The sequence below is a fragment of the Eleginops maclovinus genome, chromosome 15 (genome assembly GCF_036324505.1).
Source record: "Eleginops maclovinus isolate JMC-PN-2008 ecotype Puerto Natales chromosome 15, JC_Emac_rtc_rv5, whole genome shotgun sequence".
NCBI lineage: Eukaryota > Metazoa > Chordata > Actinopteri > Perciformes > Eleginopidae > Eleginops > Eleginops maclovinus.
The window spans coordinates 20,630,248-20,655,006 of record NC_086363.1 but is presented as its reverse complement, the minus strand read 5'-3'; the positions used below and the strand labels follow the sequence as shown (position 1 = coordinate 20,655,006).

Sequence of the window (24,759 nt, the reverse complement as noted above, 5' to 3'; positions counted from 1 at the left end):
TCATGATAACTCATGAAAAAGAATACAAATAAACCGTTTTTGAGAGTGCAGAGTTTATTACAGAGAGGGAATTGAAATGTCAGTGGAGTGTAAGCACCAGGTTGTGGTTGGCGGCTGCTCTGAGAGCATACTGGAAGTGAGTGGTGTGATGGCGGAGCTCCAGACACTGATCACCTACCCTTAAGGTCAAACTGACACTGTGGATGGGCCAGCACTCTCCCACTAGGACTGCAGAAGATAGTTCTGTAGGACTGCAGCTCAGCTGGAGGCAAAGCCACAATGTCTGGCTTCATTTTCAGTGTTCAATCAAAAATATTTAACCAGGGAAACACTTTCTCCATCATTATGCACTTTCTGAAAGCATTTATTAGTCACGCTGGCGGTGTGGTTCTTTGGATCAGCTGTTCGGTCCACCACTCTGTTCTAGAGTGAAAGATATCAGCTCATATTAATAGACAGATAGATAGACAGACATTCATGACCTGCAGACGATTCATCCTCTTTATCTATTATTAAGTTAATATTTGAATGTGTATAAAAACAGATTAACTAATGACCCTGAGCTGTTCTTCATGCTTCATGTTTACTGCTGGTTAAATTGACTGCATATGAGGAGCCTCAATATGCAAGTTAGGGTTCAGTATCTCCTCAAGAACATCACGCTTTTTACCTTGTTACAAAAGAATGACCCACTGCTGAGCACGGCCACCGCTACCTAATGTTAGCATGCCAACAGGCTAAACTAAGAAGGTGAACCTGGTAAAGAAAACGTGTGAATGTATAGTACACAAGCAGCCTAAGCTTTGCCAATTGGAGCACAGATATAATGTGGCATATGATTAACTTTAGTCCAATATTTCAACAGTTTAGCAAAAGGCTCACAGACTGTAAACACTGCTTGATTTGATTTTTTCAACTCTTTAAAGAGCACTTTTTTACCCATCCAGGTTCTGTAGTTTGGCACAAACGCTCTCTGCGTCTGAGGAGGAGGAGACATCCACGAACATCCCACAGCCAGCCACAGGTGGGGGAGTCAAAGGTGAAGATTGGTACTGTATTACTGTGAATCACAATATACTCAACAAAACTCTGAAGCAGAGAAAGAATTCATGTTCTGGCCTTTACAAATACAAGGTGCAAAAAGGCATTAAATCCCCTAAAATAATCAGTTTTGTTAGAATGAAGGAAAGAGGAAGTTATTTTGTCGTCAGGAATATTCACATTGTCCCTAACTTCTCAGAAAAAACTATGGGTTCAATTGTCCATGTTTATGTCCTACCATCCCTGTGAATGATTTCCAGGACAACTGCCTACGCTGCAGGATCTGCATGTTCACTGGAGTGCAGTAATGTTCCTGTAAAGACACATTCTATACTCCTTCAGAGACTGCAGTACAGGTTCAAGTGAACACACTGCACTTATAGTGTTTTTCCTTAAACAAAAACAAAGGGACAAACACACACACACACACACACACACACACACACATACACACACACACAATTACATTGGTTGCACTGCAGCTAGCTATGGACAGTGCAGTCTGGCAGCAGAATAAGTCAATCTTATTTAAATAGTTGTCCCTTTTATTACAATAAACTGTCTCAAATAATCACTAAATGTGTTTTATAGGTTATTGTGGTCTGCCAAAGCTAAAATCCCTGAGTTCCCCTCCAGAGGGACTTTCTCTTCTCCTTAGTTTGGCTCACTTGATATTATCTCTGGCGCTATTGTTAATGCACTCAGTTACTGTTCCAGCTTCATAGTTGTAGGAGTCAAAATGCTTGTTTTGCCATTGCTTATTATTTGTATTATCATCTTCATTTTCTGTTTACACCACGTTTAATTCTTATTGGTTATCACTTCCGGCAATTGTGACATGGGTGTGGTTTATTGGGATTTTAGGTCACCGGTTTTGTGTATGCCAAAGAGGAGAGGGTGAATACTTTTGGTGATGGTGTGGTCCGGACTTGGAAATTGTTTGTTTTTGTGTCTTTATTAAACAACAAGAACACCAAGTACAGTATATTACTCATAGCTAGTTTTTGCCGCTACAATAGGACTTCCGGCAAAAATCGAACCAACAAAAGAACATCACCTTAACGGCAACAAATTCAGTTAATAGTGAGATAACTATCAAGAACTTAGCCCTATCAGAGCGCTATGCTTTTTATTCTGTCAGACCTGAGGGAGGCTGGTAGAAACAGCTCGAGCAGCATGCATAACCTAACGTTACCACAAACGCGCTACCTCAGAAACTTGTCTTTGTATCACAAGCTGCATTTACACTTTTAGAAAGTATTAAATAATATAAAGTACTAAGACAATTAGGCCTTTGTTTGTTTGCACAGCATTGGTTGGTGTCGCTGTCCACTTTAATAGTAAATGGTAAATGCACTGAAACTTGTTAGTTGAAAGCTATAATATTAAGTTTACCTATTCAACTTAACATTATTGCTTTCAGCTAACCTAATACAGTTATGTGAAATCTGTTGACATAATACATTTAATTGAAGTCAACGTTTTGTTTTTTCAGTGTGGACTGCATTTATATACAGTAGTGTTTTCCCTAACTTCAAGAGCCCTCAAAGCGCTTTTACATAAACAGTATTTATCCATTAACACATTCACAGAGAGGCAGAGGCCCCCTGCCCACGGAAACTAAGATAGGGATAATGTGCAGCAATGCGAGCGTTAATGAAAAACCGACCCTCGTGAGCAGGATCCCGATGCTACTAAGATGTGTATTTATAATAAACACACCGTTCATCATGCCATCAGGGGCAGCTTGCTCATGACGCATTGACATGTTCACTGCATGGGCTAGGATCAACCCCCAACCTTCCGTTTGGTAGACAACCACAATACCCTGACAGCCACAGCCAAGTAAATCCACAAAAAGGTTACTTTCTGTGGTGACAATTATTTATGGTCATTGTTGAATCTATCTGTAGACTAGTATGATATTATATATTATTATTATTGTTTGTTTTGTCAAAATGCCTTAGCACATGCTATAAACAGTCCAGTCCCCTGTAGCTCCCGTGCTGTGTGTTTTTGTTGGTCAGTAGGTGCATGTATTTGAGGTCAGAGTCGGGGTATATACTGTATGTAGGGCGGCCGGTTCCACAGCAGCAGCACCTGAGGACAGAGGACATGGGAGCGTCTGCGTTAACACATTCCTCCGAGCTCTCTCCAACTCATACAGATCCTTCCAGTGGTAGCAGCCACACTGTGGGTTTGGAGCATGCTGTAGAATGTCTTGATGGAAGATGTAGCCATCAGGCTGCACAACAGAGGGTTAACCAACTCATCAAAACTAACCTTCACTGAACATGAATAGTATTAGCACTGTATGCACATACAACTTATACCCCATCTGGTACCTGCACATTTAAATGTATATATATTTAAACCTGTTTACATATCTGTGTATATTCACCGGATTAGAATTTAACTTATATTTGAGTTATTTCTATTCAGTTAATACATGTTTATTCTTTTTTCTTTTATTCTTACTATGTATATTCCATGTGTACTAATCAGAATCAGAATACCTTTATTTGTCCCACATTGTTCAACAAAAGTGAAGATAGAGACAAAAAATAAAACACTATAAGATAAAGGGCATGCACATAATATTTAAATATTAACATAAAAACATTAAGAATTTATTCCAATTTACAAGTAGCATTCGTAATACATTTTCCAATGTACATATAGCACACAAATGTTATTGCACAACAGTAATGTCTTAGTCTTTGTTTTTAGTTTTTACACTATTGCATGTTGGTGTAATTACGCAACAGTGGCGTCTTGGTCTATCCATCTGTGTTTCCTCTTATTCTGTTGCTGCTTTGACACCGGAATTCCCCAACAGTGATCAATAAAGGTCCATCTTATCTTAAACGCTCAAATCATCACACACATTCACTTCTGTGTAATAAATGTGTGACACCAGCGGCTCAGTGGCTAAAACCCGTTTACTGCATCAACACACATACTGCATGTCTCTCTAAATGTATCAGTGCTACATCTTGTTCATCTCTCGTCTTGTTATGTAGAGGTCATTGGAGCCAATGGCCAGAGACCGAGGTGACTTTTCCCCACTTTAATAACCACTTCATCTGAGTTACACAAAAAGCTAGTAATTGAACTTTTAGTACAAAATGATAGGGACAAAAGAGATGTTTTATTATAATACAGCATATAAAATAAATATACATAAATGTATTCTCATTTAACAGTCATTTGTACAATACAATTTGGCCACGTTTGCTAAAAGCAGATAAAAAAATGTTTTTTTTTGGACTTCCTGCACTGAGCTATTGCTGCCTTATCTATAAATGCAATGAAAAGACAATACATTATGGCCATATGTCTATTTCACACTTTTGTGCACGAACGCACACTCACACTCCCACACACACATACGCACTCGAGCACACACACAATACACAGAGCATGTGCAGGAGTAGACAGACAGCCCAACCAGAACATGTCTTCCATAAGGACAGGCCACTTGATAAATGATGCTGTGGTGTGATTAGTGTGACCACATTCTGTGACACAAGCTCAACAACGTTTGTAATATGAATTGATCGACGGCCTTGAAGGCATCGCTGGAGCTCTGATTTGCAGATGGAGTGTCTGTCTGTCTGTCTGTCTGTCTGTCTGTCTGTCTGTCTGTCTGTCTGTCTGTCTGTCTGTCTGTCTGTCTGTCTGTCTGTCTGTCTGTCTGTCTGTCTGTCTGTCTGTCTGAATACACTCATAAGTTCCAATGTTGGACAAAGACAGGCACATGCAAACTATCAAAAGGGGGGAAATGTGAGTCCGTCCATATCTACACGCAGAGGAGCATCATATATCTCTCAGTACTGCCACAACTTTAGTGTCTGAAGTGAGACATTAAAAAACACTAAATACATTTTTTTTACCACTGAATATTTGAGCAACAACAGTGCATTAAAAGACAATTATTGAATCGATATCTCAATGAGAAATTCTTAAAAATTTGATTTTATGTACACTATTTTAAAACATAGAACTTGTAACTGCGCTTCAGAAATGTTAGGAAATATCTATTACCAGAGAAAAAGACGTTCTGCAGAGCTGCAACACATACAAGTGAAATCAGATAAGACATTAGCTTAACATTACCCTCCTAATTCAGTTAACAACAATATGCTACATAGTAATGAGGCAAAAAGAAGACTTAACAGCAAGCGAGGAAACACAAACATCATAAAATAGAATATGAAAATCCTGAACAACTTTTATAGACATGATTAGAAGATGAACGACTAAAGAAAGGCACCATCCACAAGAAATCAATCGGTTGATCTTCATCAGGAAGAGATCCCACACGACAGCGCCAGCTTCCTTTATCAGGGGCATGCACACATTCAGAAGTACATGAGCTCATGAGAAAGGAAACCAGAAACATGATGACGTGACGCAGGCTCCGTCCCCGCCATGCACTGAAAAAACTGAAACGTTGAAATGAAATGTTTAATGTCAACAGATTTCACACAACTGTATTAGGTTAGTTAAAAGCCATAACATTAAGTTTAAATAGGTTCAACTTAATATTATTGCTTTCAACTAACCAAACACAATACATCTGTTGACATGAAACATTTAATTAAAGTCAACGTTTTCAGTGTAGCTGCTATATGGAGAAGATATGGAAATAATAAATATCATCGTTTATTATATATACCCATCTCCACACAATAATTAATTCAGAGTAACATGCTGTGAAAAAGAATGCTTGGCTTGGGCTTGGCTAATTCACATAGAAATAAATCATATGAAAGCTGTCAACACAAGCAGGGAGAGATGTAGTTGGGGGGGGGGGGGGGCTTGCATATAGGAGCAGTTTGACAGTAATTTGTCTCAGTGACACCTCGCCTAGTTAAAGAGAGAAATGGAAAAAAGGGTCCTCTGACTCAATACACGGTACAGGAGGAGAAATCCTTTGAATAGCTGCTGGATTTCAGACCCATCACACAAAAGAAAACACAATGATCCCCCCAATTGTCTTTGCCAACATTTATCTAAATGTATTACCTGAAGTTTGCGTTGAGAGCTGCACATATCATCAAATGACTGGGTAATGTACACTGAAATAACTCCAGCGTTGACTTTAATGAAATGTGTTATGTCAAGAAAGCTCTCATAACTCTATTAGGTTGGTTGAAAGCAATAATATTAATTTAAACTTAATACAATTGCTTTCTTCTAACCTTATACATTTATGTGAAATCTGTTGACATAATACATGTAAACTCAAAGTTTCACTGTTTTCAGTGTAATGTGTGTTGCAGGGACAAACCCACAGAGATTTCAGTGAATCAGCAGTTTGAGCCACTTTAGCTCGTTTGTTGTCTTCATTGTTTTGGTTTCAAGCCTGCTCTGAAGCAGTTTTCTGTCAGAAGAATGTACGTGAGGAAATATCAGCTGTGATCGATAAGCTGGAGAGCCAGACATTTATAATCAGCGGTTGGAGACCGAAGCAGAGAAGAGTTGATATTTCATCAAAGCATAAACCATGTCTAGTTATAACAATACAAACGCCTTATCAAATTAGCAGAAAACTGAAGTGAAACCAGAGCCTCCATGAGTAAGAAAAGTTCATGGGCAGCTTGTCCGCCAATCGGAAGGTTGAGTTGGATCGCCGACCCTGTGGTCAACATGTCAGATGTTCCTAGGCAAGATACTGAAACCCAGGACCACCTCTGTATGAATGGTGGAATTCACCACTCCAGAAATCAAAAACCCTGCCTTGCAGTATGACCTTAAGAACCACAATGTGTGTGGCTCCATGCGTTGTGTTCAGGTGCTACATATTCAGCTGTACTGTAATTTGGGGTTTTTCTATGCTCTATAAGGGGATGATGAAGTGAAGCTTTTTCTGCAGATACATCTGTAACTTGCAGTTTGAAATGTGTAGGAAATGTGTAAGATCCAATAACTGAAATTGACAGATTCACTCTTTTGCAATGTTTAAATGCTTCAGATTTGCAGAACTGTCACAATTTAGATGAAAGTGAGCCTGATGCTGTAACATGGAGTCACTGCTGAAGAGAAGCATTAGTATCAAAGCATGAAATACTAACCAGTGCTGTCTGACCTAGAGCAGGCAGGAGGCCACGTTCAGAAGGAACACATTATTAATATCACATTCAAACTACAGGGAAACATGTGCGGCATATTCTAGTGAAACCTAAAATCCACAGTTTAGTTTGGAGAATCTTGTTGAACTGCAGTTTCACTCCAGTTATCTATTTGGCCACCAGGTGTCAGTGCATCCTTATCACACTGAACCCCCCCTGCCACAATCCTGCTGTGTCCACATCTGTGCTGGATTACACAGTTACAGTCACTCGGTGCGTATAATACCACTGAGCAGAAACAGTGAGGACGGAGGAATAAAAGCAGACGGACAAAGATTTGCCCTGTGTTTAGTATAGCTACACATCGTTAATACAGTTAGAAAAATACTATAAATCTTGCATTAAATCCTACTGAAATAGTTGGAGCTAAATTTAGTTACAGTTTTAAAGGTACATATACATATATTGTATATTGCCTAAGCAGTATTTGATGACTTTCAGCCCAAAAGTCTTACTGACTAGATCCTGGAAAAACGGTTGATGGAGAAAGAGGAACCCTTCTGTTGTACATTGGTTGCTGTATTTACATAAAATGATTTGCATTCAAAATAGGCTGAAATATTATCTATTGGTCTTAATTATAGCCCAAAACACCTTGATAATAATAATTATTGAATGTATTTAATGTTTTTTTTTTATAAATCTTGTTTAGCTAATAGTATCTCTTTTGGATAACTGTAGTGGAGGAGAAATATTAGGTACCATGAAATAGAAATACTCAAGTAAAGCAGCCGTACCTCAACACAGTACCGGCCTGCATCTGCTTGGCTTAGCTTAGCACAAATACTGGAAACAGGGAAACAGCAAGCCTGCCTCTGTTTCTTTGCTTTATGCTAAGCTAACCAACAGTAGTAGTAGTCCACGGTGAGCAGCTTCTGGAGCTGAAGGCTGAGAAGAAGAACATAATGTTGTGTTTTTTACTTCAGTGTGCAGAGCAGTTCAGTGAGTATGAGGACGTGCTGCATTGTTTGAGCAGGCCTCAGGCATGCGTCACTCTAAGCTGTCAGACATTCACTCATTTTTTCATCCTCAGAATAACTGTGTTATCCAGACCTGTTGTTCATGTCATGTCAGCTTTTCTCCATAACAGACAAACTGGCATTAAAATGACAATACCTGAATGTATTCAAATGTAAATATGATTCCCAAAAAAACAAAAATAAAACTAACCAATAGTAGCTTCATATTTAGAATATTTTATATTCATAAAAATGTTTACTCTTGGTAAAAAAGAGAATTTAAGTACAATACTTGAGTAGGTGTTTAAAAAAACTATACAACACACGGAATAAAATATTTAAAAAATACTTGAAGACAATGAAGTATTGAGCTGCACGTTAACATCAAAACTTCAGTACCGCCGCTGATGCTGCCACACACACACACACACACACACACACACACACACACACACACACACACACACACACACACACACACACACACACACACACACACACACACACACACAGTGAGCTGCCCTGCATGTCTCTGCGCATGCTCCTGTTCAGAAAGTGTTGAGTCCACCATGTGTGTCCAGCATATACTCTTTAGAAACCCGGTGGTCAGAGGAGGCGAGGCTCTGCTGTCAGGTGTTTCTTATTCTTGTAGTGCAGTGATTCAGGGATCACAGGACACTACTACTTTTCCTACATTTACAATTGAAATCTAAAAGAGAGGTCTAAATAGAGCAACCCTAAAATAAGTACATTAAGTTAAATAGCGCATTTAATATTTCCCTGCAGTTGCATCAGCTGAAGTGCTGATTTCTCTCTGTAGAAACATGTGGCTGTGACAGGGTGAGCTCAGATGTATCTCTGATTATCCAATATTCCTCGAGAGACAACAGTAAAGGGCTTTTCCTCAGACGTCCCATCACTTCCTTCTGTACAATATTTACAATGACATCAACAATCAAGCTGAACTTGATTTCTAAGCAAATATGGTAGAAACAAATCATATAAAAAAGGTGCTTTATAATTTACATCTATGAACAGAGCTGCAGTTTTTCCTGTGGGTGTCGTGTTTAGGTGCCACGGTTTAGACTTCACTATCCTCCCCCCCCCTCCACGAGGCACAACTGCCCTTAATGTTTTTTTGCCTTCCTGTTACCGTGACGGGGAGGAGAGTGATGGGGACATCTGCTGGGGGGGTCTGCAGGAGGGGCCTCAGTAACGGTGCGTCTGGTGGGAGTACTGGGAGCTCTGCTGGGAGGAGGACGAGTATCCCATGGTGTTCTGGGGCTGAGTGGAACCTTGAACGTTGCTTTGGTAACCAAGACGGGAGCCGGAGTGCTGATGGAAAGATAGAAGGAAACAGCTCAGTGTGTGTGTGTGTGTGTGTGTGTGTGTGTGTGTGTGTGTGTGTGTGTGTGTGTGTGTGTGTGTGTGTGTGTGTGTGTGTGTGTGTGTATGTGTGTGTCTGTGTGTGTTCATAGTGATGCAGGGATGTGTCAGTCGGTGCAGCAGAGAGGCTCCACCACAGAAGAAGACCAGGCTGTGAATCGCACTAACCTGGTACTCTGACTGCAGTACCCCGGTGCCTGAGGAGGCCCCAGAGGGCCCGATACGAGCTTTCTTGTTGGGGGGGCCCTGTTCTTGGTTGTGTTGTAAACCCACGACAGTGGGGGCCCCTGTGGCTCCTGCAGTGCCATTGGTTTGTGTCAGGTTCTGCTGGGAGGGGACCTGCTGTGCTGCAGTCTGCTGCTGGTTCTGGTTCTGCCCGGTGGTCTGCTGGTGCTGCTGGGTCTGGTTCTGCAGACACACACAGGGACACGACTAAAGCTGAGCAACAGAGAGCAGTGTGGCTGTAGGGAGTAGGGGGCTAGGTGTTTGTGAAATGTCAGTAGGTGTGTATCATGATGGCTCCCAGGGTCTGTGTGTGTGTGTCAGGATATACTCAGATGGCATCCATTACACTAACGTTGCATGTACTCAGAAGAGGCCAGTGTAGGGAGGCACGCTTCCCATGTGACAGAACCATGAGAGGACTGATACTGATGGACACCCACATAGACATCAGTGTTACACAACACCATTGGGGTTGATAATGAGTCTTTGTTCTCACTCTGATGATAGCAAACACATGACTAACAGACGGGACAACCACAAGCTGTAAACATTGAATATTAAACACATACGGACGGGACTCCACAATCATGGATGGATAAAGAGAACTTGTGTTGGAGGTGAGAGCTGCTCAGTCAAACAAAGGTTGACATCCAAATAAATACCTTGACGTTCCCGTTCCATTCACTCCATCCGGGGCTCACTCCTGTGCTACTTACCGACACACCTTTTTTAAATGTAAGTCAATGGGGATAAGTCTTTTTGGGCACAATAGCTTCATATAAAGTTGTAATGCTAATGTTTGGCCACTAGGGGAGATTGTCCTCAAAGTCTGCTGCTGTAGCTTCTGTGATGTGTGTATGATGTGTGTGTGCTGTGTTGACCTCTTGCAGCCTGTCTGCTGGGAGCCTCAAACAGCTGCTTGTGTTTCCTCATTATTCTCTAAATTCCACAGGCTTCCATTGAAAAACACAAGTTATGTAATATATAGTTTCATAAAGGGTCGAAAGTGTTTGAAAATAACTTTGACTGGACTATTTGAGTACTGAGTACTAGTCCTCTCTTCTACTAATATAATGCAGGTTCAGGATATATATACACAGACAACATTAGAAGCAATACACTATAGGTTGTAAACGTCTTAAAAATAAAAGTATTTCTTATGTTTTATACCACGGCCTCCTACGAGTGCGAACCACAGCATCACATAGCATACGTTTATAGTACTTTACGAAGGTACATTTGTAAGATTTTCTATAACATGGTGAGGAAGTCAGAGCTGCCTCTCTTACCCCTTTGCTACCAAACCAGTTTCAGTTGTAGATCCGTGCTCGTGCTTTTTTGGTTCGGAACTAGTTCGCAGTTTAGGAACCAGTTGTTTTTGAGATTGAACGTCCACTGATATATAACCCCCATCCCCGTAAGTGAATGTGTTTCAGTCTGAATAGACTCTGTTTGGCATCACAACACTGTTATTAAAGTTTATCTGGCATAAGACATGTGATGTTGGCATAGCAACTGAAGCTAATCTAACTATCCTGACTACTTGTTGCTATCATATTTTGGCATAAGCCTTTTCTAACAGGCATATACAGGTGTACTTTTCATTATGATTCTACTTGTGATTGTTGGACATGGCAACCTGTGTAGCCCATGTATTGATTCCATCCGATAGCTGCAATAATACAAAACAACAGGAAAACGCCTGCTCTTCCCAATGATCAATAACAGTGAACGGATGGTCATCAAAGTAAGTTAATACAAACAGCTTCACACTGAGCCTGGTTCGTGTTGCCTGACTTTATATAAGTGTTTTTTATAAGTGTGGTCACTTTCCTCAGCGCTACTGCTTGTAACAACTTTATTCTCTTGGGCGTAATCACCACTAACTGCTCAGTTTGCTCTGACCCAGCCTCCGTTGAAACCTGATGTATTCGGATCTTGGTTCTAGACCAGCAGTTTGTGGTTCCAAGTACAAACCGGTTTTGCGTGCCGAGAGCCAGTCTAGGTGTGGTGGAAACAGGAAGAACTGGTTCACATTTCTTCTATCAGAACTTACCTTTTCTGCTTTCTCCTCGGGCTCGTCTTCATTCAGAAACTCTCGTTTTGGGTAGGGGATCTGACAGCCAGCGAACACACTGGAGGCAATCACAGAGATGTGTGTGCGTTAACATCATGAAGCACTCTGGTTCAAGTAGACCCACCAGAACACAGGATATACACTTTTTCTTTGGCTCAATCTAAAGTTTACTCAGGCTCACTCAGTGGTTGGCAGTGGCTCCTCCAGGAAGTAGGTGTCCTGCAGCGCCTGCTCTGACGTGATTCTCTTGGTAGGGTCCATGGTGAGCAGCTTCTGGAGCTGAAGGCCAAGCAGAAGAGCATTAGGTTGTGTGTTTGTACTTCAGTGTGCAGAGCAGTGTATTCAGTGAGCAAGAGGACATGTTCTGCATTGTTTGACCATGTGAAGGTTAGCAGGACAGCGGGCCTCAGGCAAGACCCATAGGCTCTCCTCTACGACAGACAAAATATTCAGCTGGAATTAAAATTACAATACCTGAAGGGATTTAGAATTTAAAAATGATAACAAAAGCAATTTGAATGGAAATAAATGAAAAATTGCCACACTTAAAAGTCTTTATCCCAACAATTGTTTCAAACCCAAAGAAAAGACTTCATGTACCCACCAGGAGAAAGACTTTGCTGTCTGGTTTGACTTTGTGCTTCTCCATGTATTTGATTAAGCTGCTGTTTGCATACCTGTTGGAAGAGGAAACAGCGACACTGAAAAGCAGTTGATGTGTATTACATAACGTGTATATTTGTCTTTCAGTTATACACTGCTCGGCCAAAAAAAAGGTCACACACTCTAATATTCGTTGGACCGCCTTTAGCTTTGATTACGGCACGCATTCGCTGTGGCATCGTTTCCACGATGTCACAACATTTATTTCTGTCTTGCATACATTTTTCGCCAAGACCACTGCGCAAAGTCTTCTCCAGCACATCCCAAAGATTCTCAATGGGGTTCAGGTCTGGACTCTGTGGGGTCCAATCCATGTGTGAAATGATGTCTCATGCTCCCTGAACCACTCTTTCACAATCTGAGCCTGATGGATCCTGGCATTGTCCTCTTGGAACATGCCCATGCCATCAGGGAAGAACAAATCCATTGATGGAATAACCAGGTGATTCAGTATATTCAGGAAGTCAGCTGACCTCATTCTTTGGGCACATAACGTTGCAGAACCTAGACCAGACCAACTGCAGCAACCCCAGATCATAGTACTGCCCCCACAGGCTTGTGACCTTTTTGGTGGCCGTGCGGTGTATGTTCACATTCTCACAGCATCCGTCACTCACGTTGTCCTCCTGAAGTCTTTCTGAAGTGTGGGGAATTCGGGCATCTTCCGGATGTCCTCCCAGTCCTTGTCTGCAAATACATTGATACACATGTGACCCCTTTATCAAGTACATGCATATTCTCATGGTTCTGGTTCATCTGGAGATCTCTTCAGTTAACTTGGCAACCTTTATGCTATGCTTGAATCATTTTACATGTTCAATGTGTGGGGGGGGGGAGAAGTACTCAGATCTTGTACTTGAGTAAAAGTTGAAGTACTCTTTTTGAAGTACTTATTATTCAATGTGACTTTTTAAAGAATATATTATATCACTGGAGAATAATTTGTGATGCATTCATGTGTCTATCATTTTAGTTTTGCAGCTGTTAGAGCATGGGAAATATTGATAACTGTTTATAATGGCAGATTTCTCCATCCATCATAAACAAGTGTATTAGTGGATTTCATTTTAGTATTATTGAAATTCATCGGCAAAAGCAACTAGAAAACTATTGTTTTTAAAAGTCATATAAAATGAAAAAACTCAAGTAAAGTACAAGTACCTCAAACATTTACTTAAGTACAGTACTACATACATTATACATTTACTTTCCACTGGTTATATGTTAAAGGTACATAGTGGGGAGCAATGTTTGCAACTGCTTTACAAGTGTCTTACATGTTGGGGAATGCTTTCAACATGTCTGTCAGACCTTGGGGACACACACTAATGTACACACACTGATTGCCAACACAACAGTGCACAGACCTGCAGGGAAGCCCATGACGCTGAATATCCTGTCCAGCTGGTCATGATGGAAAGGGTTGCTGGTCTTGATGTCTTCCTGGCGACAATGAAAGATGGGCTCTGACGTCAGCAGCTCGGCAAAGATGCAGCCAATTGCCCAAATATCTGTAAAATGCGCACACACACACACACACACACACACACACACACACACACACACACACACACACACACACACACACACACACACACACACACACACACACACACACACACACACACACACACACATTTTCACCAGCAATTTAGAGGGAGGATGTCATGATTTTAGTTTTTGTGTTTATAGTTTCCTGTTTTATTTTGAAATGTGTTCCTTGTCAGTCTGTTGTTTACTCTGTTTTGTCCCCAGTCTTGTCTGTCAGTTTTGGATTCCCCTCGGATTCCTGTGTCTCCTAAGTCTTCCCGGTTTGTTTGCTACTTATCTTTTGTTTGAGCTTGCCTGCCCCTGCAGTTTTTGTGTTTTTTAACAAACAGCTTTTATTTTTGTTTATATTCTTATATCTGCCTCTCCTGTTTTATCCTGCTTTTGGGTCCTGCCTTCCTTACCTCACCGTGACAGTACCAACTGGCCGAAGAATGTACCCAGCAGGTGACCTTTATGAGGTAACCTTGAACCTGTTATGCTTAAAGAATGACTGCAGATATGCCTCAAGTAGAGAGGAGAGGCAGTCAAAGAAGGACTTGTTACCGGAGTGAGCGGAACACTTTTGGGTAATTCTGAGGTCAAGCCTGATTCCCAGCCTGCTAGCCCCAAGCATGCTAGCTCCAGTCATGCTAGTGCCAGGTAGGCTAGCTCCCTTTCCTGCTCCTGCCACAGCTCCTAACCTAGCCCTTGCCCAGGGCCCTTTCGTGGGATCCCGCATGGAGGTCTTTGGAGCTTCAGCCAGACTCCAAGGTGTAATGGAAGAAGACACAAATGCATTGTGTCTTTCCACCAGAGCTCAGGGTCTTGCATCAGGAATCCCAGCAGTCATGCTTCCAGCCCATGCATGAGCAGCCCTGCTTCCGGCCCCTGCCCCAGCAGCAAGACTTCTGACCCCTGACCCGGATCTTGTTTCAGCCCTTGTTCCAGACCTTCAAGCAACCGGGCTCACACTGCCAGAGAGGACTCATGTTGCAGGAATTATAAATAGTCAGACACACCTGCTCCAGAGCAATGAGGAGCATAGATCACAGCACTCCTGCTGCCATGAAGGAATGTGCTCTTGTTGACACACACACACACACACACACACACACACACACACACACACACACACACACACACACACACACACACACACACACACACACACACACACACACACACACACACACACACACTCACACTCACTCACCAATAGCTTTTGTGTAATGACGGGCCCCCAGCAGCAGCTCAGGGGCCCTGTACCAGAAGGTCACCACCACAGGGTCCAGGTCGGCCAGTGGTTTCAAGGGGGAGTTGAAGAGTCTGGCAAAACCCATGTCAGCTGCAGGGGGGGTGGGGGAGAGAGAGACAGAGACAGAGACAGAGAGAGAGAGAGCGACACTGCTGGGGTCAAATCATTTAACACATTACACACACCTATATACCCCCCCCTTCTAAATGTTACAGTTTTGGTCAAGATTATTATATCAGAATGAGATCCATTTAAATGGCTTATTGACACTTCTGACATGGTTTAGAAGTTCCAGAGAGTAGGAATACTCTGTTACAGTAAAAGAGCTGCATTCAAAATGTTCCTCAAGTAAAAGTAGACAAATACAAACCACAATCAACAACCTGATCAACTCTGTGTGAAGGACACTGCAAGAGGCAAATGGTGGTCAAACCAGATACTTACTGGTTTTCTGACCCCCCCTCCCCCGTTCCTACAGTAATAAATAAAGATAAAAGTGCACATTTTCGAGTGGACTTCCCCTGTGACCAGCCTAAGGCACCTGTGCAACCATCATGCTGTCTAATCAGCCTCTTGATATATCACACCTGTGAGGTGGATGGATTATCTCGGCAAAGCAGAAGTGCTCACTCACACAGATTTAGACACATTTGTGAACAATATTGGAGAGAAATGGGCTTTTGGGTTTCGACAGTCTTATATCTTAGGTTGCCTTTGTATTTTCATTCTGTGAATATAAATATTGACCGTTAAAAAGTATCTACACAGCTTTCAACTTTTCAGAACAACACTGCACACATTTTATTGATTATTATGAGTACTTTGTCCTAGTATACTGTGCGTAGTTTTTTGGTTAATCTAGATTTCATGTGCATATTTGTTTTATATCTAAACATATAATAGTTTTTTAAATAATAGTTTTTGAGTTGTTATCTTACTTTTTATCTTCTTTGACTGTGTTTATGTATGCTCCATGTACACCAAGGCATACTGTATGTGTTAACCTACTTGGCAATAACCCTGATTTTGATTCTTAAATATGTATAAAGGAAGTCACATGATCAGAATAAAAGGTGTGTGAACACTCTATTGAGTATAATAGCAGACTCAGTACAACAAGTCAGTGCTCAGGGTGTATAAATAGAGCGGCGCTGCAGCAGGCTTATGTAACAGCTCTGTGTCCCCCCCCAGACACAACGTTAAACTGTGCAGCTGCACACACACACACACACACACACACACACACACACACACACACACACACACACACACACACACACACACACACACACACACACACACACACACACACACACACACACACACACACACACACACACACACACCACAGTCACATCTGCCACTCACATAATTACTACCTGAATCAACACTTACCAATTTTAACCCTTCCTCGCTCAGCACCCTCCCCCATCACCAGGATGTTGGCAGGTTTCTGTGGGACATAGGGGGGAGACCCTTCAGAATTCAACTGTAATCAGGATTTTAACTGACATATTATGGTAACATAGAAACCACACAAATCATACCCACACACACAACAATAACAACATGAACAATAAAAATGACCTATTAACAACATACAACATGTCACTTTACTCATTTATAGTAAATTCAGGTTGTGATAACCCAAATCGTATTTTGCAAACATATAAATGTCAATTTAACAATTTATATGCAATGTTTACATCTTCTTTTACTTTATGTATTATATTTGTTACTATCATTTATCATATCAAAAGTACTTTCAAAAACAAAAAAGACAAAGAGAAGGAGGGAAAAGGACAAGAAGAGGAGAGGAGAAAGGATGTGGTGCTATTATCTGCAGTTATTCTGCTGATGTTGGGAGGGAGGAAGCTCTGGATGTGCTGCAGAATAGAACACTTTTATTGAAGGGGGTAATATTGTTCTAAAGTTGGAGAAAGCAGTTCTAAGATTGAGCCAATGGGGTTTGAGGTCATTGAGTAAAATGTTTTGTTTTCTGTGTATCTGCTCCTCCACTGACAAAATACCTACCTCTCATATACTGTATATGCACGGCGTTCATGACTTGTCATACCAATACTGAACATCTTTTTTAAAAATGGTTATTTTTATTGTTTTATTTTATGGTCCTTTTATAACTTTTAATCTTCTTTCACTGTGTTTATGTGTGCACCATGTACACCAAGATAAATTCCTCGTATGTGTAAACTTAGTTGGCAATAAACCTGATTCAGATTCTGAGAGAGAAACATACGGATGTGTTTTTATTGCTTTCTCCTGTTCACACAAAAAGCATGAAACCATCACCATTACACTCCTTCATTAGATATTGGGTTATAGAATCAGAATCAGAATTCCTTTATTTGTCCCGCAACGGGGAAATTTACATTATTATAGCAACAGAAGTATAGTGCGGTAAAGTATAGAGACTTACATATTAGAAATAAAAAAGCACTAAGTATGCACACGCTTATATAATAAAAAAATATACAACAAAGAAAAGTACAAAAACAGATAGAAGATTAGTAGACCATGGTACAACAAAAAGTAGCAGTATATACTTTTTTTAAGTGACCATATAAAAATTGAAGAATTATCTGGTACTGTTTTTCAATTATTAACTAATTGAGAAAAGAAAAAAGATCAAACATTTAATCAATTTACAGTTCCCTCAGCTTCTGTGTGTGTGTGTGTGTGTGTGTGTGTGTGTGTGTGTGTGTGTGTGTGTGTGTGTGTGTGTGTGTGTGTGTGTGTGTGTGTGTGTGTGTGTGTGCGTGTGTGCGTGCGTGTGTGCATGTGCGTGTCTGTGTGTGTGAACCCATTTTCTCAGACACTTCAGATCTGCCTGGCAAACACATCGTGTTGCTATAGAAACAGCGTTAATAATGAGGTGTATTCTTCACACCCACAACACGGCACGGTCATCAAACAAAGCGTCTCTTAAAGGAGAGCAGCTCAGGCCTAATGAATGAACGTCGCTATATTATTCTGTGGAGTGTCTGTGCCTCTTCGACATGTAAAATGGGCCCGCATCCTCACAGCTGGGGATTAGAAGTGACTGTTTCTAAACATCAAAAGAGTTATCAAGAAACATATGAGTGAAGCTGATCATTTCACATGATTAAATAGAGCTGTTTTATGGGGAAATGAACTAGTGTTGTTCTGAAATATGAACCAAATTGTTTTTCACACCCTAAAATTGAGTGTTCCTTTCAGAGTCATTCAGGGAAATCAATCAGTTACAGTTGGTTGGTTTCACAAATGGATCAGGAGCCAGGGGAAAATAAACAGACTTCATCCCACCAAGGACTGCTAGACTCAACCCTTAGGGACATGGTCCTCTTTCACAAAAACCATCTCCATCTTTGTCTCAAAAACTGGGCCAGTTCAGGAGCCAGAGGCATGTTTATACAACAATTTGGACAACTTCATAAGCAGGCTGTCCTACAACCTACAGTATGTAACGCAAAGGTCACAGCAACAGGGCTGCAGTGCACTTCAAGTGTCAGAATAAACTCACTCACAAGTGGTGCAATGCTCTACCTAACATAATTGTATATATATATATATATATATATATATATATATATATATATATATAATGCCGGTTTATTTTTATTTATTTTTATTCTTTGAGATGTTCATACTTTAGAATTGTTTATTTCTTCGTCTTAATTTCTTATTATGTGCAATTACTTAATTGTTTATGCTGCTTTTACACAAAAAATGCCCAATCTGGGATTAATAAAGTAATTCTTATCTTATCTTATAAATACATCTCTGGTCAGCTTAGGTATGCTACTCATTATTAATGCAGTCTTACTGAGCTGGAACACCAGAGAAGATACATTTTCAGTAAAGTGCTGATAAATGCCGGCAGTCACCGGAATGTAGCGCTGATAATGTCCAAAAACTGTCATAAAAACAAGTTCCTGGCAGTCCATGTGACTTGATATGCATCATATGTACTCCCCTCAATCAGGGAGTATGAACATGAAAGATAGAGCTGAAAGGCAACAGTGTATCATCTGTTCCCTCAAAGTAAAAAGGTCTCTCCAGGTTGCCATAATGACCTCATCTTCTGTGTGTCCTTTAACCTCTCACAGTGACAGCTGGTAGGACAGCTGGTAGGACAGGTTAGCCTGGATTTATTGGATGTATTCCCCCCAGCAGACACTGTTGGTCCAGTCTGCTCAGACTCTTTTAGCTTTGGCCTGAAGAATTGCAAAGTCAGCATCTTAGCTACTGGCACTGTTACATAAGCTTTGTCGGGGTGGGGGATGGGGGCTGTGCAGTTGTGCAATGCACAGCACATGCTTGATACCTGCGCTGCAGCACACACACACACACACACACACACACACACACACACACACACACACACACACACACACACACACACACACACACACACACAGTTATGTAACAGCTGAAGGTCTGCAACCATGAGAGATGTGCTGGGGGGGGGGCACCGTTCCCCACAGCAGCAGATTATATATCTGACTTGTATTAACAACAGAACTCAGGCCAGATGTTTAATTTTTATATTTATATAAGCTATCGAAGCCTTGGGGGCATTTTCTATAAAGTAGTGGTGTGTTATCAATAATAACCCCCAAGGAAGACTGACATAGAGCCAGGCTCCCGCACAAAAATGATAATCTGACTAACAACAAGAACAAAAAGGAGGATTAGTAGTGAACTCCTGGGCCACAATGGCAGGAAGGCTGGGAATGAGACGAGCTGAAGAACTCAAGAGTCAGATAGAGTCCAGCATCTGACAGCTATGAAAATAATGATAAGTACCGGAAGAGCTGGTGCACAGATAAGAGTGGTGTGACCTTCAGGGAGCAAAACAAGCACACAGCTCCTGCTGTTGTGACGGGGGTGGGGCTTTCCCATCCTCATACATCAGCATTTAACCATACCCAAATGTCTTTTGATCAAGATAAAAAGCATGCAAAAAACAACTTTCTCTTTTTCCATTCAACAGTATTAAAATAGTTTAAGATTAAGCTTAATGGATACTCCTAGGGTGGAAATTCAGTTTTCCACTCTGTCTACACATATTTCTACACATAGCAGGTGCACCTTGTCTGGCAGCATCTGCCTCTGTATCGATGTGTGTAAAAGAGTAAATGCTGACGTGTACTGTGAAAAGCGCTTTTCGTGGTCACAAAGACTAGAAACACACTATATAAATGCTCTTTATTTATCATTTAAATCCGACTCAATTCCTGATTGTTAAACTCACACTGGTGAGCATCATATATCTGCTGAGAGCCAGAGTGAAAGCGTGCTCCCTCATCCCTGCAGGTTTACATAATGTGATGTCCAGCCATCACATGACCGTCCAGGTTTGCCAAGGATTACATAAGAGAGCACGACCTTAATGAAAGAAGATTCTGTTGATGTACAGACGCTTGAACTACCCACCAAGAGAGGACTTTCCTACATCCCAGTCAGACTGTTTCATCTCGTGAGCATCATCTGAAAATAGCCTCTCGCTGAATCATCTGACATCAAAGCACGGACGGTGGTAATCAAATTTGTAATCAAGTTGTGCCACATAATCTGATGTGTTGGCTTATTATACTATTTCCTCCACAAGTCAAAGCACACTAAGGAGTGACGGGTGCAGGGAAAGATAAAATGCAGAGGGCTGTGGGAGTGTGCAGCACACAGTCAGATATGAGAAAAGAAATGGTTCTCACTGTTTGTTTTTGGCTCTCACATGACTGACAGATTTAATATTTTCTAGCTGCATGGAGTCACAGTGATTCTGGTTGCAGTGTGGTTCTAGTCCAATTTTACAGGGGGGGCCATACTGGGGACAAAGAAAGTGTTCAAGACTTTAAAATGCTTAGCTCATTAATAACAAACAGTGCACAAATTCTAATTTAATTGAAAAAACATGTTTCGTATTTGTTTCATTCAGTTTTACTGCCCCGGTCTCTCCATGTTCAAATCAGAAATCAAAACTCAAAATGAATGTTGTGTTTAGTATATTTTAATTGTGCTGCTTTAATTACATTTTTATGATTTTTTACTCTGTAAAGTGTCTTTGAGTTTCTAGAAAAGCGCTCTATATATAAAATGTATTATTATCATCAATATTATTTGACAAGGAAGAAGTCCATCCATTATGAGTATAATAATGTTCCAACGATACAATTTTGAAGTACCTAGTTCCTCACTTACTAGTGGAGTTTGGAAATATAATAGTCTTTGTATTTGCCTGATTTATCTGACACAACATTACAAGTAAGATAACGTCTTTTTAACTGCTTACTTAAGCTTACAGAAACAAAACATGTTTTCCATAAAAAAACAGGACATTTAAAAAGAAAATGTGAACCAACAAAATAGCATATAAAAACTAGATTGACAACAGTTTACATTTAATCCCTGCCATCTGCCATCTTAACCACAAGAAGTTGTGTAATATGGCTACAGCTGACTCTCAGCTGCAAACAGGAATATTTCCCTCTACCTAAAGCAGTGTGGGAAAACCAAGGTGGGGAGAATCCCACAGGACCAGCAGCATGGTGCAGCCGGGTTTACAGGTCCAAAGAGTCAAGACAACATTTAGGGTTCAGGGCGTTCTGCACTTCAAGCAATGCAATCAAAGTGATAATAAGAAACCACAGCCAGACATAACAGCAGCTGTACTGAGATTAGCTCTGCTGGGTGAATGGTCACATATGGCACAGAGAGGCAAGGTGCAACATTCCTCTTTAGATAGCTTTAGCTAGGGTCAAGGTGACGGATATGGATGGGAACTTAGTATGTATCCAATGTTATCGAAAGTAATGCAATTTAGGCTGATTATTATTATTTGTTGCATACTATTATTATTAAAAATATGTTGCCCCTGAATTACACAAAAATAAAAGAAGCTAACATGTGCATAAGTAGCAGCTCGCAGGAGCACTGAGCTGCATGAAGTCATTATTATTGGTTCGTCACAATTATCTTAATACACAATATGTTTTAAAATTCTACTTTATGGTTGACTTTAAATGATTCAATCAACTAATCGTTGTTGTTTTTAGCCGCATGCTAACAGTAAGCTACTCTGTGCTGTCTTTAGCTGCATGCTAACAGTAAGCTGCTCTGTGCTGTATTGAGCTGCATGCTAACAGTAAGCTACTCTGTGCTGTCTATAGCTGCATGCTCACATTAAGCTACTCTGTGCTGTATTTAGCTGCATGCTAACAGTAAGCTACTCTGTGCTGTTTTTAGCTGCATGCTAACAGTAAGCTACTCTGTGCTGTCTTTAGCTGCATGCTAACAGTAAGCTACTCTGTGCTGTATTTAGCTGCATGCTAACAGTAAGCTACTCTGTGCTGTATTTAGCTGCATGCTAACAGTAAGCTACTCTGTGCTGTCTTTAGCTGCATGCTAACATTAAGCTACTCTGTGCTGTCTTTAGCTGCATGCTAACAGTAATCTACTCTGTGCTGTCTTTAGCTGCATGCTAACATTAAGCTACTCTGTGCTGTCTTTAGCTGCATGCTAACAGTAATCTACTCTGTGCTGTATTTAGCTGCATGCTAACAGTAAGCTACTCTGTGCTGTCTTTAGCTGCATGCTAACATTAAGCTACTCTGTGCTGTCTTTAGCTGCATGCTAACAGTAAGCTACTCTGTGCTGTATTTAGCTGCATGCTAACAGTAAGCTACTCTGTGCTGTATTTAGCTGAATGCTAACAGTAAGCTACTCTGTGCTGTATTTAGCTGCATGCTAACAGTAAGCTACTCTGTGCTGTATTTAGCTGCATGCTAACAGTAAGCTACTCTGTGTCATCATGACATGAAATCATTATTCCAATGATGAAAGCAAAGGCTAGTTTCCAAAAATCAACACACTTTGCATACGTCCTAGCAGTTTTATTTTAATTTACATTAGGCCTATGCAGAAATGATTTCTAAATTTAAAAAATACAACATTTCCTCCACTTTTATTACGCTCCATTATTTTATTTTCGATTGTGTGACCTTGTTGTTGCATTTCTTTTGTTATATAATTTGTAATTTATCTCTGACGCTACAAGAAATCAGTGTTTGGTGACATTTTGAAAGCGGCTCAGCGATAAAGTGCTGGAGCTGGTGTGTCTGTAAAGAGGAAGTGGAGCAGTGGAACTAATATAGCAGCTCACCAGATCCCTGTGGAGCACCCAGTTGGCATGGAGGTAATGGATCCCATCCAGAATCTGATACAGGAGAGACTTCACCATTCCTCGGGGAAGCTGCATGGGTTTCTTGTTGGCCTTCGAGGCGCGATGGAACTTGATGATGTGCTGCGAGGCAGAGAAACGTTTCACCTCAGCTGTGTGTGGACTGAAGTAAATTCTGATTTATATACCTTTTAATTTTATTGTGTACTGGTAACCTACTTGGCAGCTGTTGGAACAGAAAGGTTTTCCTACATTTACAGTAAACTACGGTCAGAAGATGAATTAACTCTTTGGCAGCTGGCCTCCTTGGGCTGTTTTGGAAAGTTCAATAGACCAGAAAGGGTGAGAGGGGGGACAACATTTTAAAAAGTGCTAAGGGTCAGATTCAACCCTGGTTCGACTGAGGAAGGTGCATGATCGCCCAGGTGACCATTTTGAAAAGAAATGGCAAATGGCAAAACAGTCATTATTAAGGATCACATAGTAACCCTTTACTCAAGTTATGTCGTATAATAATGAATCTGAACAAGAGGATAAGTTTGATGGCAACATGAACTCTTACTGTCCATCAGGCTGTATCTAGTAGAATGACATAGTGAATATATATTTTTAACAATATCACATCATATCTACTCATGCAGCAATGACACAGAGAGACTCACCCATAGATCATGTTCAGCATAGTCGAATAGGAGCCAAACCTTTCTGTCGCTGTGGGACAGGAAGACTTTCTGCAGTGCGATCACATTCGGGTGTTTCAGTTCTCGTAACAGCTGAAAGACACAACAGAAAAGAGTACATCACTTTAAAGTCAGCAGGAGATGTGATGACAGTTTCATTCAATGTGTTTTCTTGAAATGTGTCGTCATGTCGTATTGATGTTGCAGCAAACTAGAGTACAGAGTACAAAATCAACTGATGTGTTCTTTTGGGAAATAGTAAGAAGGGACATATTACAATTGCTTCAGTGTGATGGCCCGTAAATAGCAGCTGAAGGGTATGGTTATGTCAATTTTATTAAAAGGACACACAAAATATCAGAATTTTTTTACTGATACCGAAGGGAAAAGTGGGATACAGTTACTAAGATGTGTATCAATATATGAATTGCTAAGAAAATAGAAATAAAAGGAAATGAAGGACTTCCTGTGGCGCTCTGTGATACGTGTCTGGGGAATAAGTCTAGCCCTGAACATCGACGATGTCATATAGTAAGTAGGACAAATGGTCCATGATGACCTTTAACCTAGACTGCATCCGCATGGATGGACTGTTTGGATGCTTCATGTATGCTATACTATAGA

At 40.8% G+C, this 24,759-nt stretch overlaps 1 protein-coding gene across 1 annotated transcript in view; it reads right to left on the bottom strand.

The window, feature by feature from the left end:
• Positions 1–3,649: 3,649 nt before the first annotated feature.
• cdk19 (cyclin dependent kinase 19) overlaps positions 3,650–24,759 on the bottom strand; it is a 49,253-nt gene continuing 28,143 nt past the window's right edge. Inside the window, exons 3-13 of the mRNA XM_063902582.1 lie at positions 24,118–24,228; positions 23,438–23,578; positions 16,669–16,726; positions 15,232–15,363; positions 13,856–13,999; positions 13,106–13,175; positions 12,430–12,502; positions 12,007–12,104; positions 11,805–11,883; positions 9,692–9,931; positions 3,650–9,472 (exon numbers count right to left, since the gene is read on the bottom strand). Coding sequence (XP_063758652.1) covers positions 9,347–9,472; positions 9,692–9,931; positions 11,805–11,883; positions 12,007–12,104; positions 12,430–12,502; positions 13,106–13,175; positions 13,856–13,999; positions 15,232–15,363; positions 16,669–16,726; positions 23,438–23,578; positions 24,118–24,228 — 1,272 coding nt within the window. The 3' untranslated portion in view covers positions 3,650–9,346. The remainder of the gene's footprint in view (positions 9,473–9,691; positions 9,932–11,804; positions 11,884–12,006; positions 12,105–12,429; positions 12,503–13,105; positions 13,176–13,855; positions 14,000–15,231; positions 15,364–16,668; positions 16,727–23,437; positions 23,579–24,117; positions 24,229–24,759) is intronic.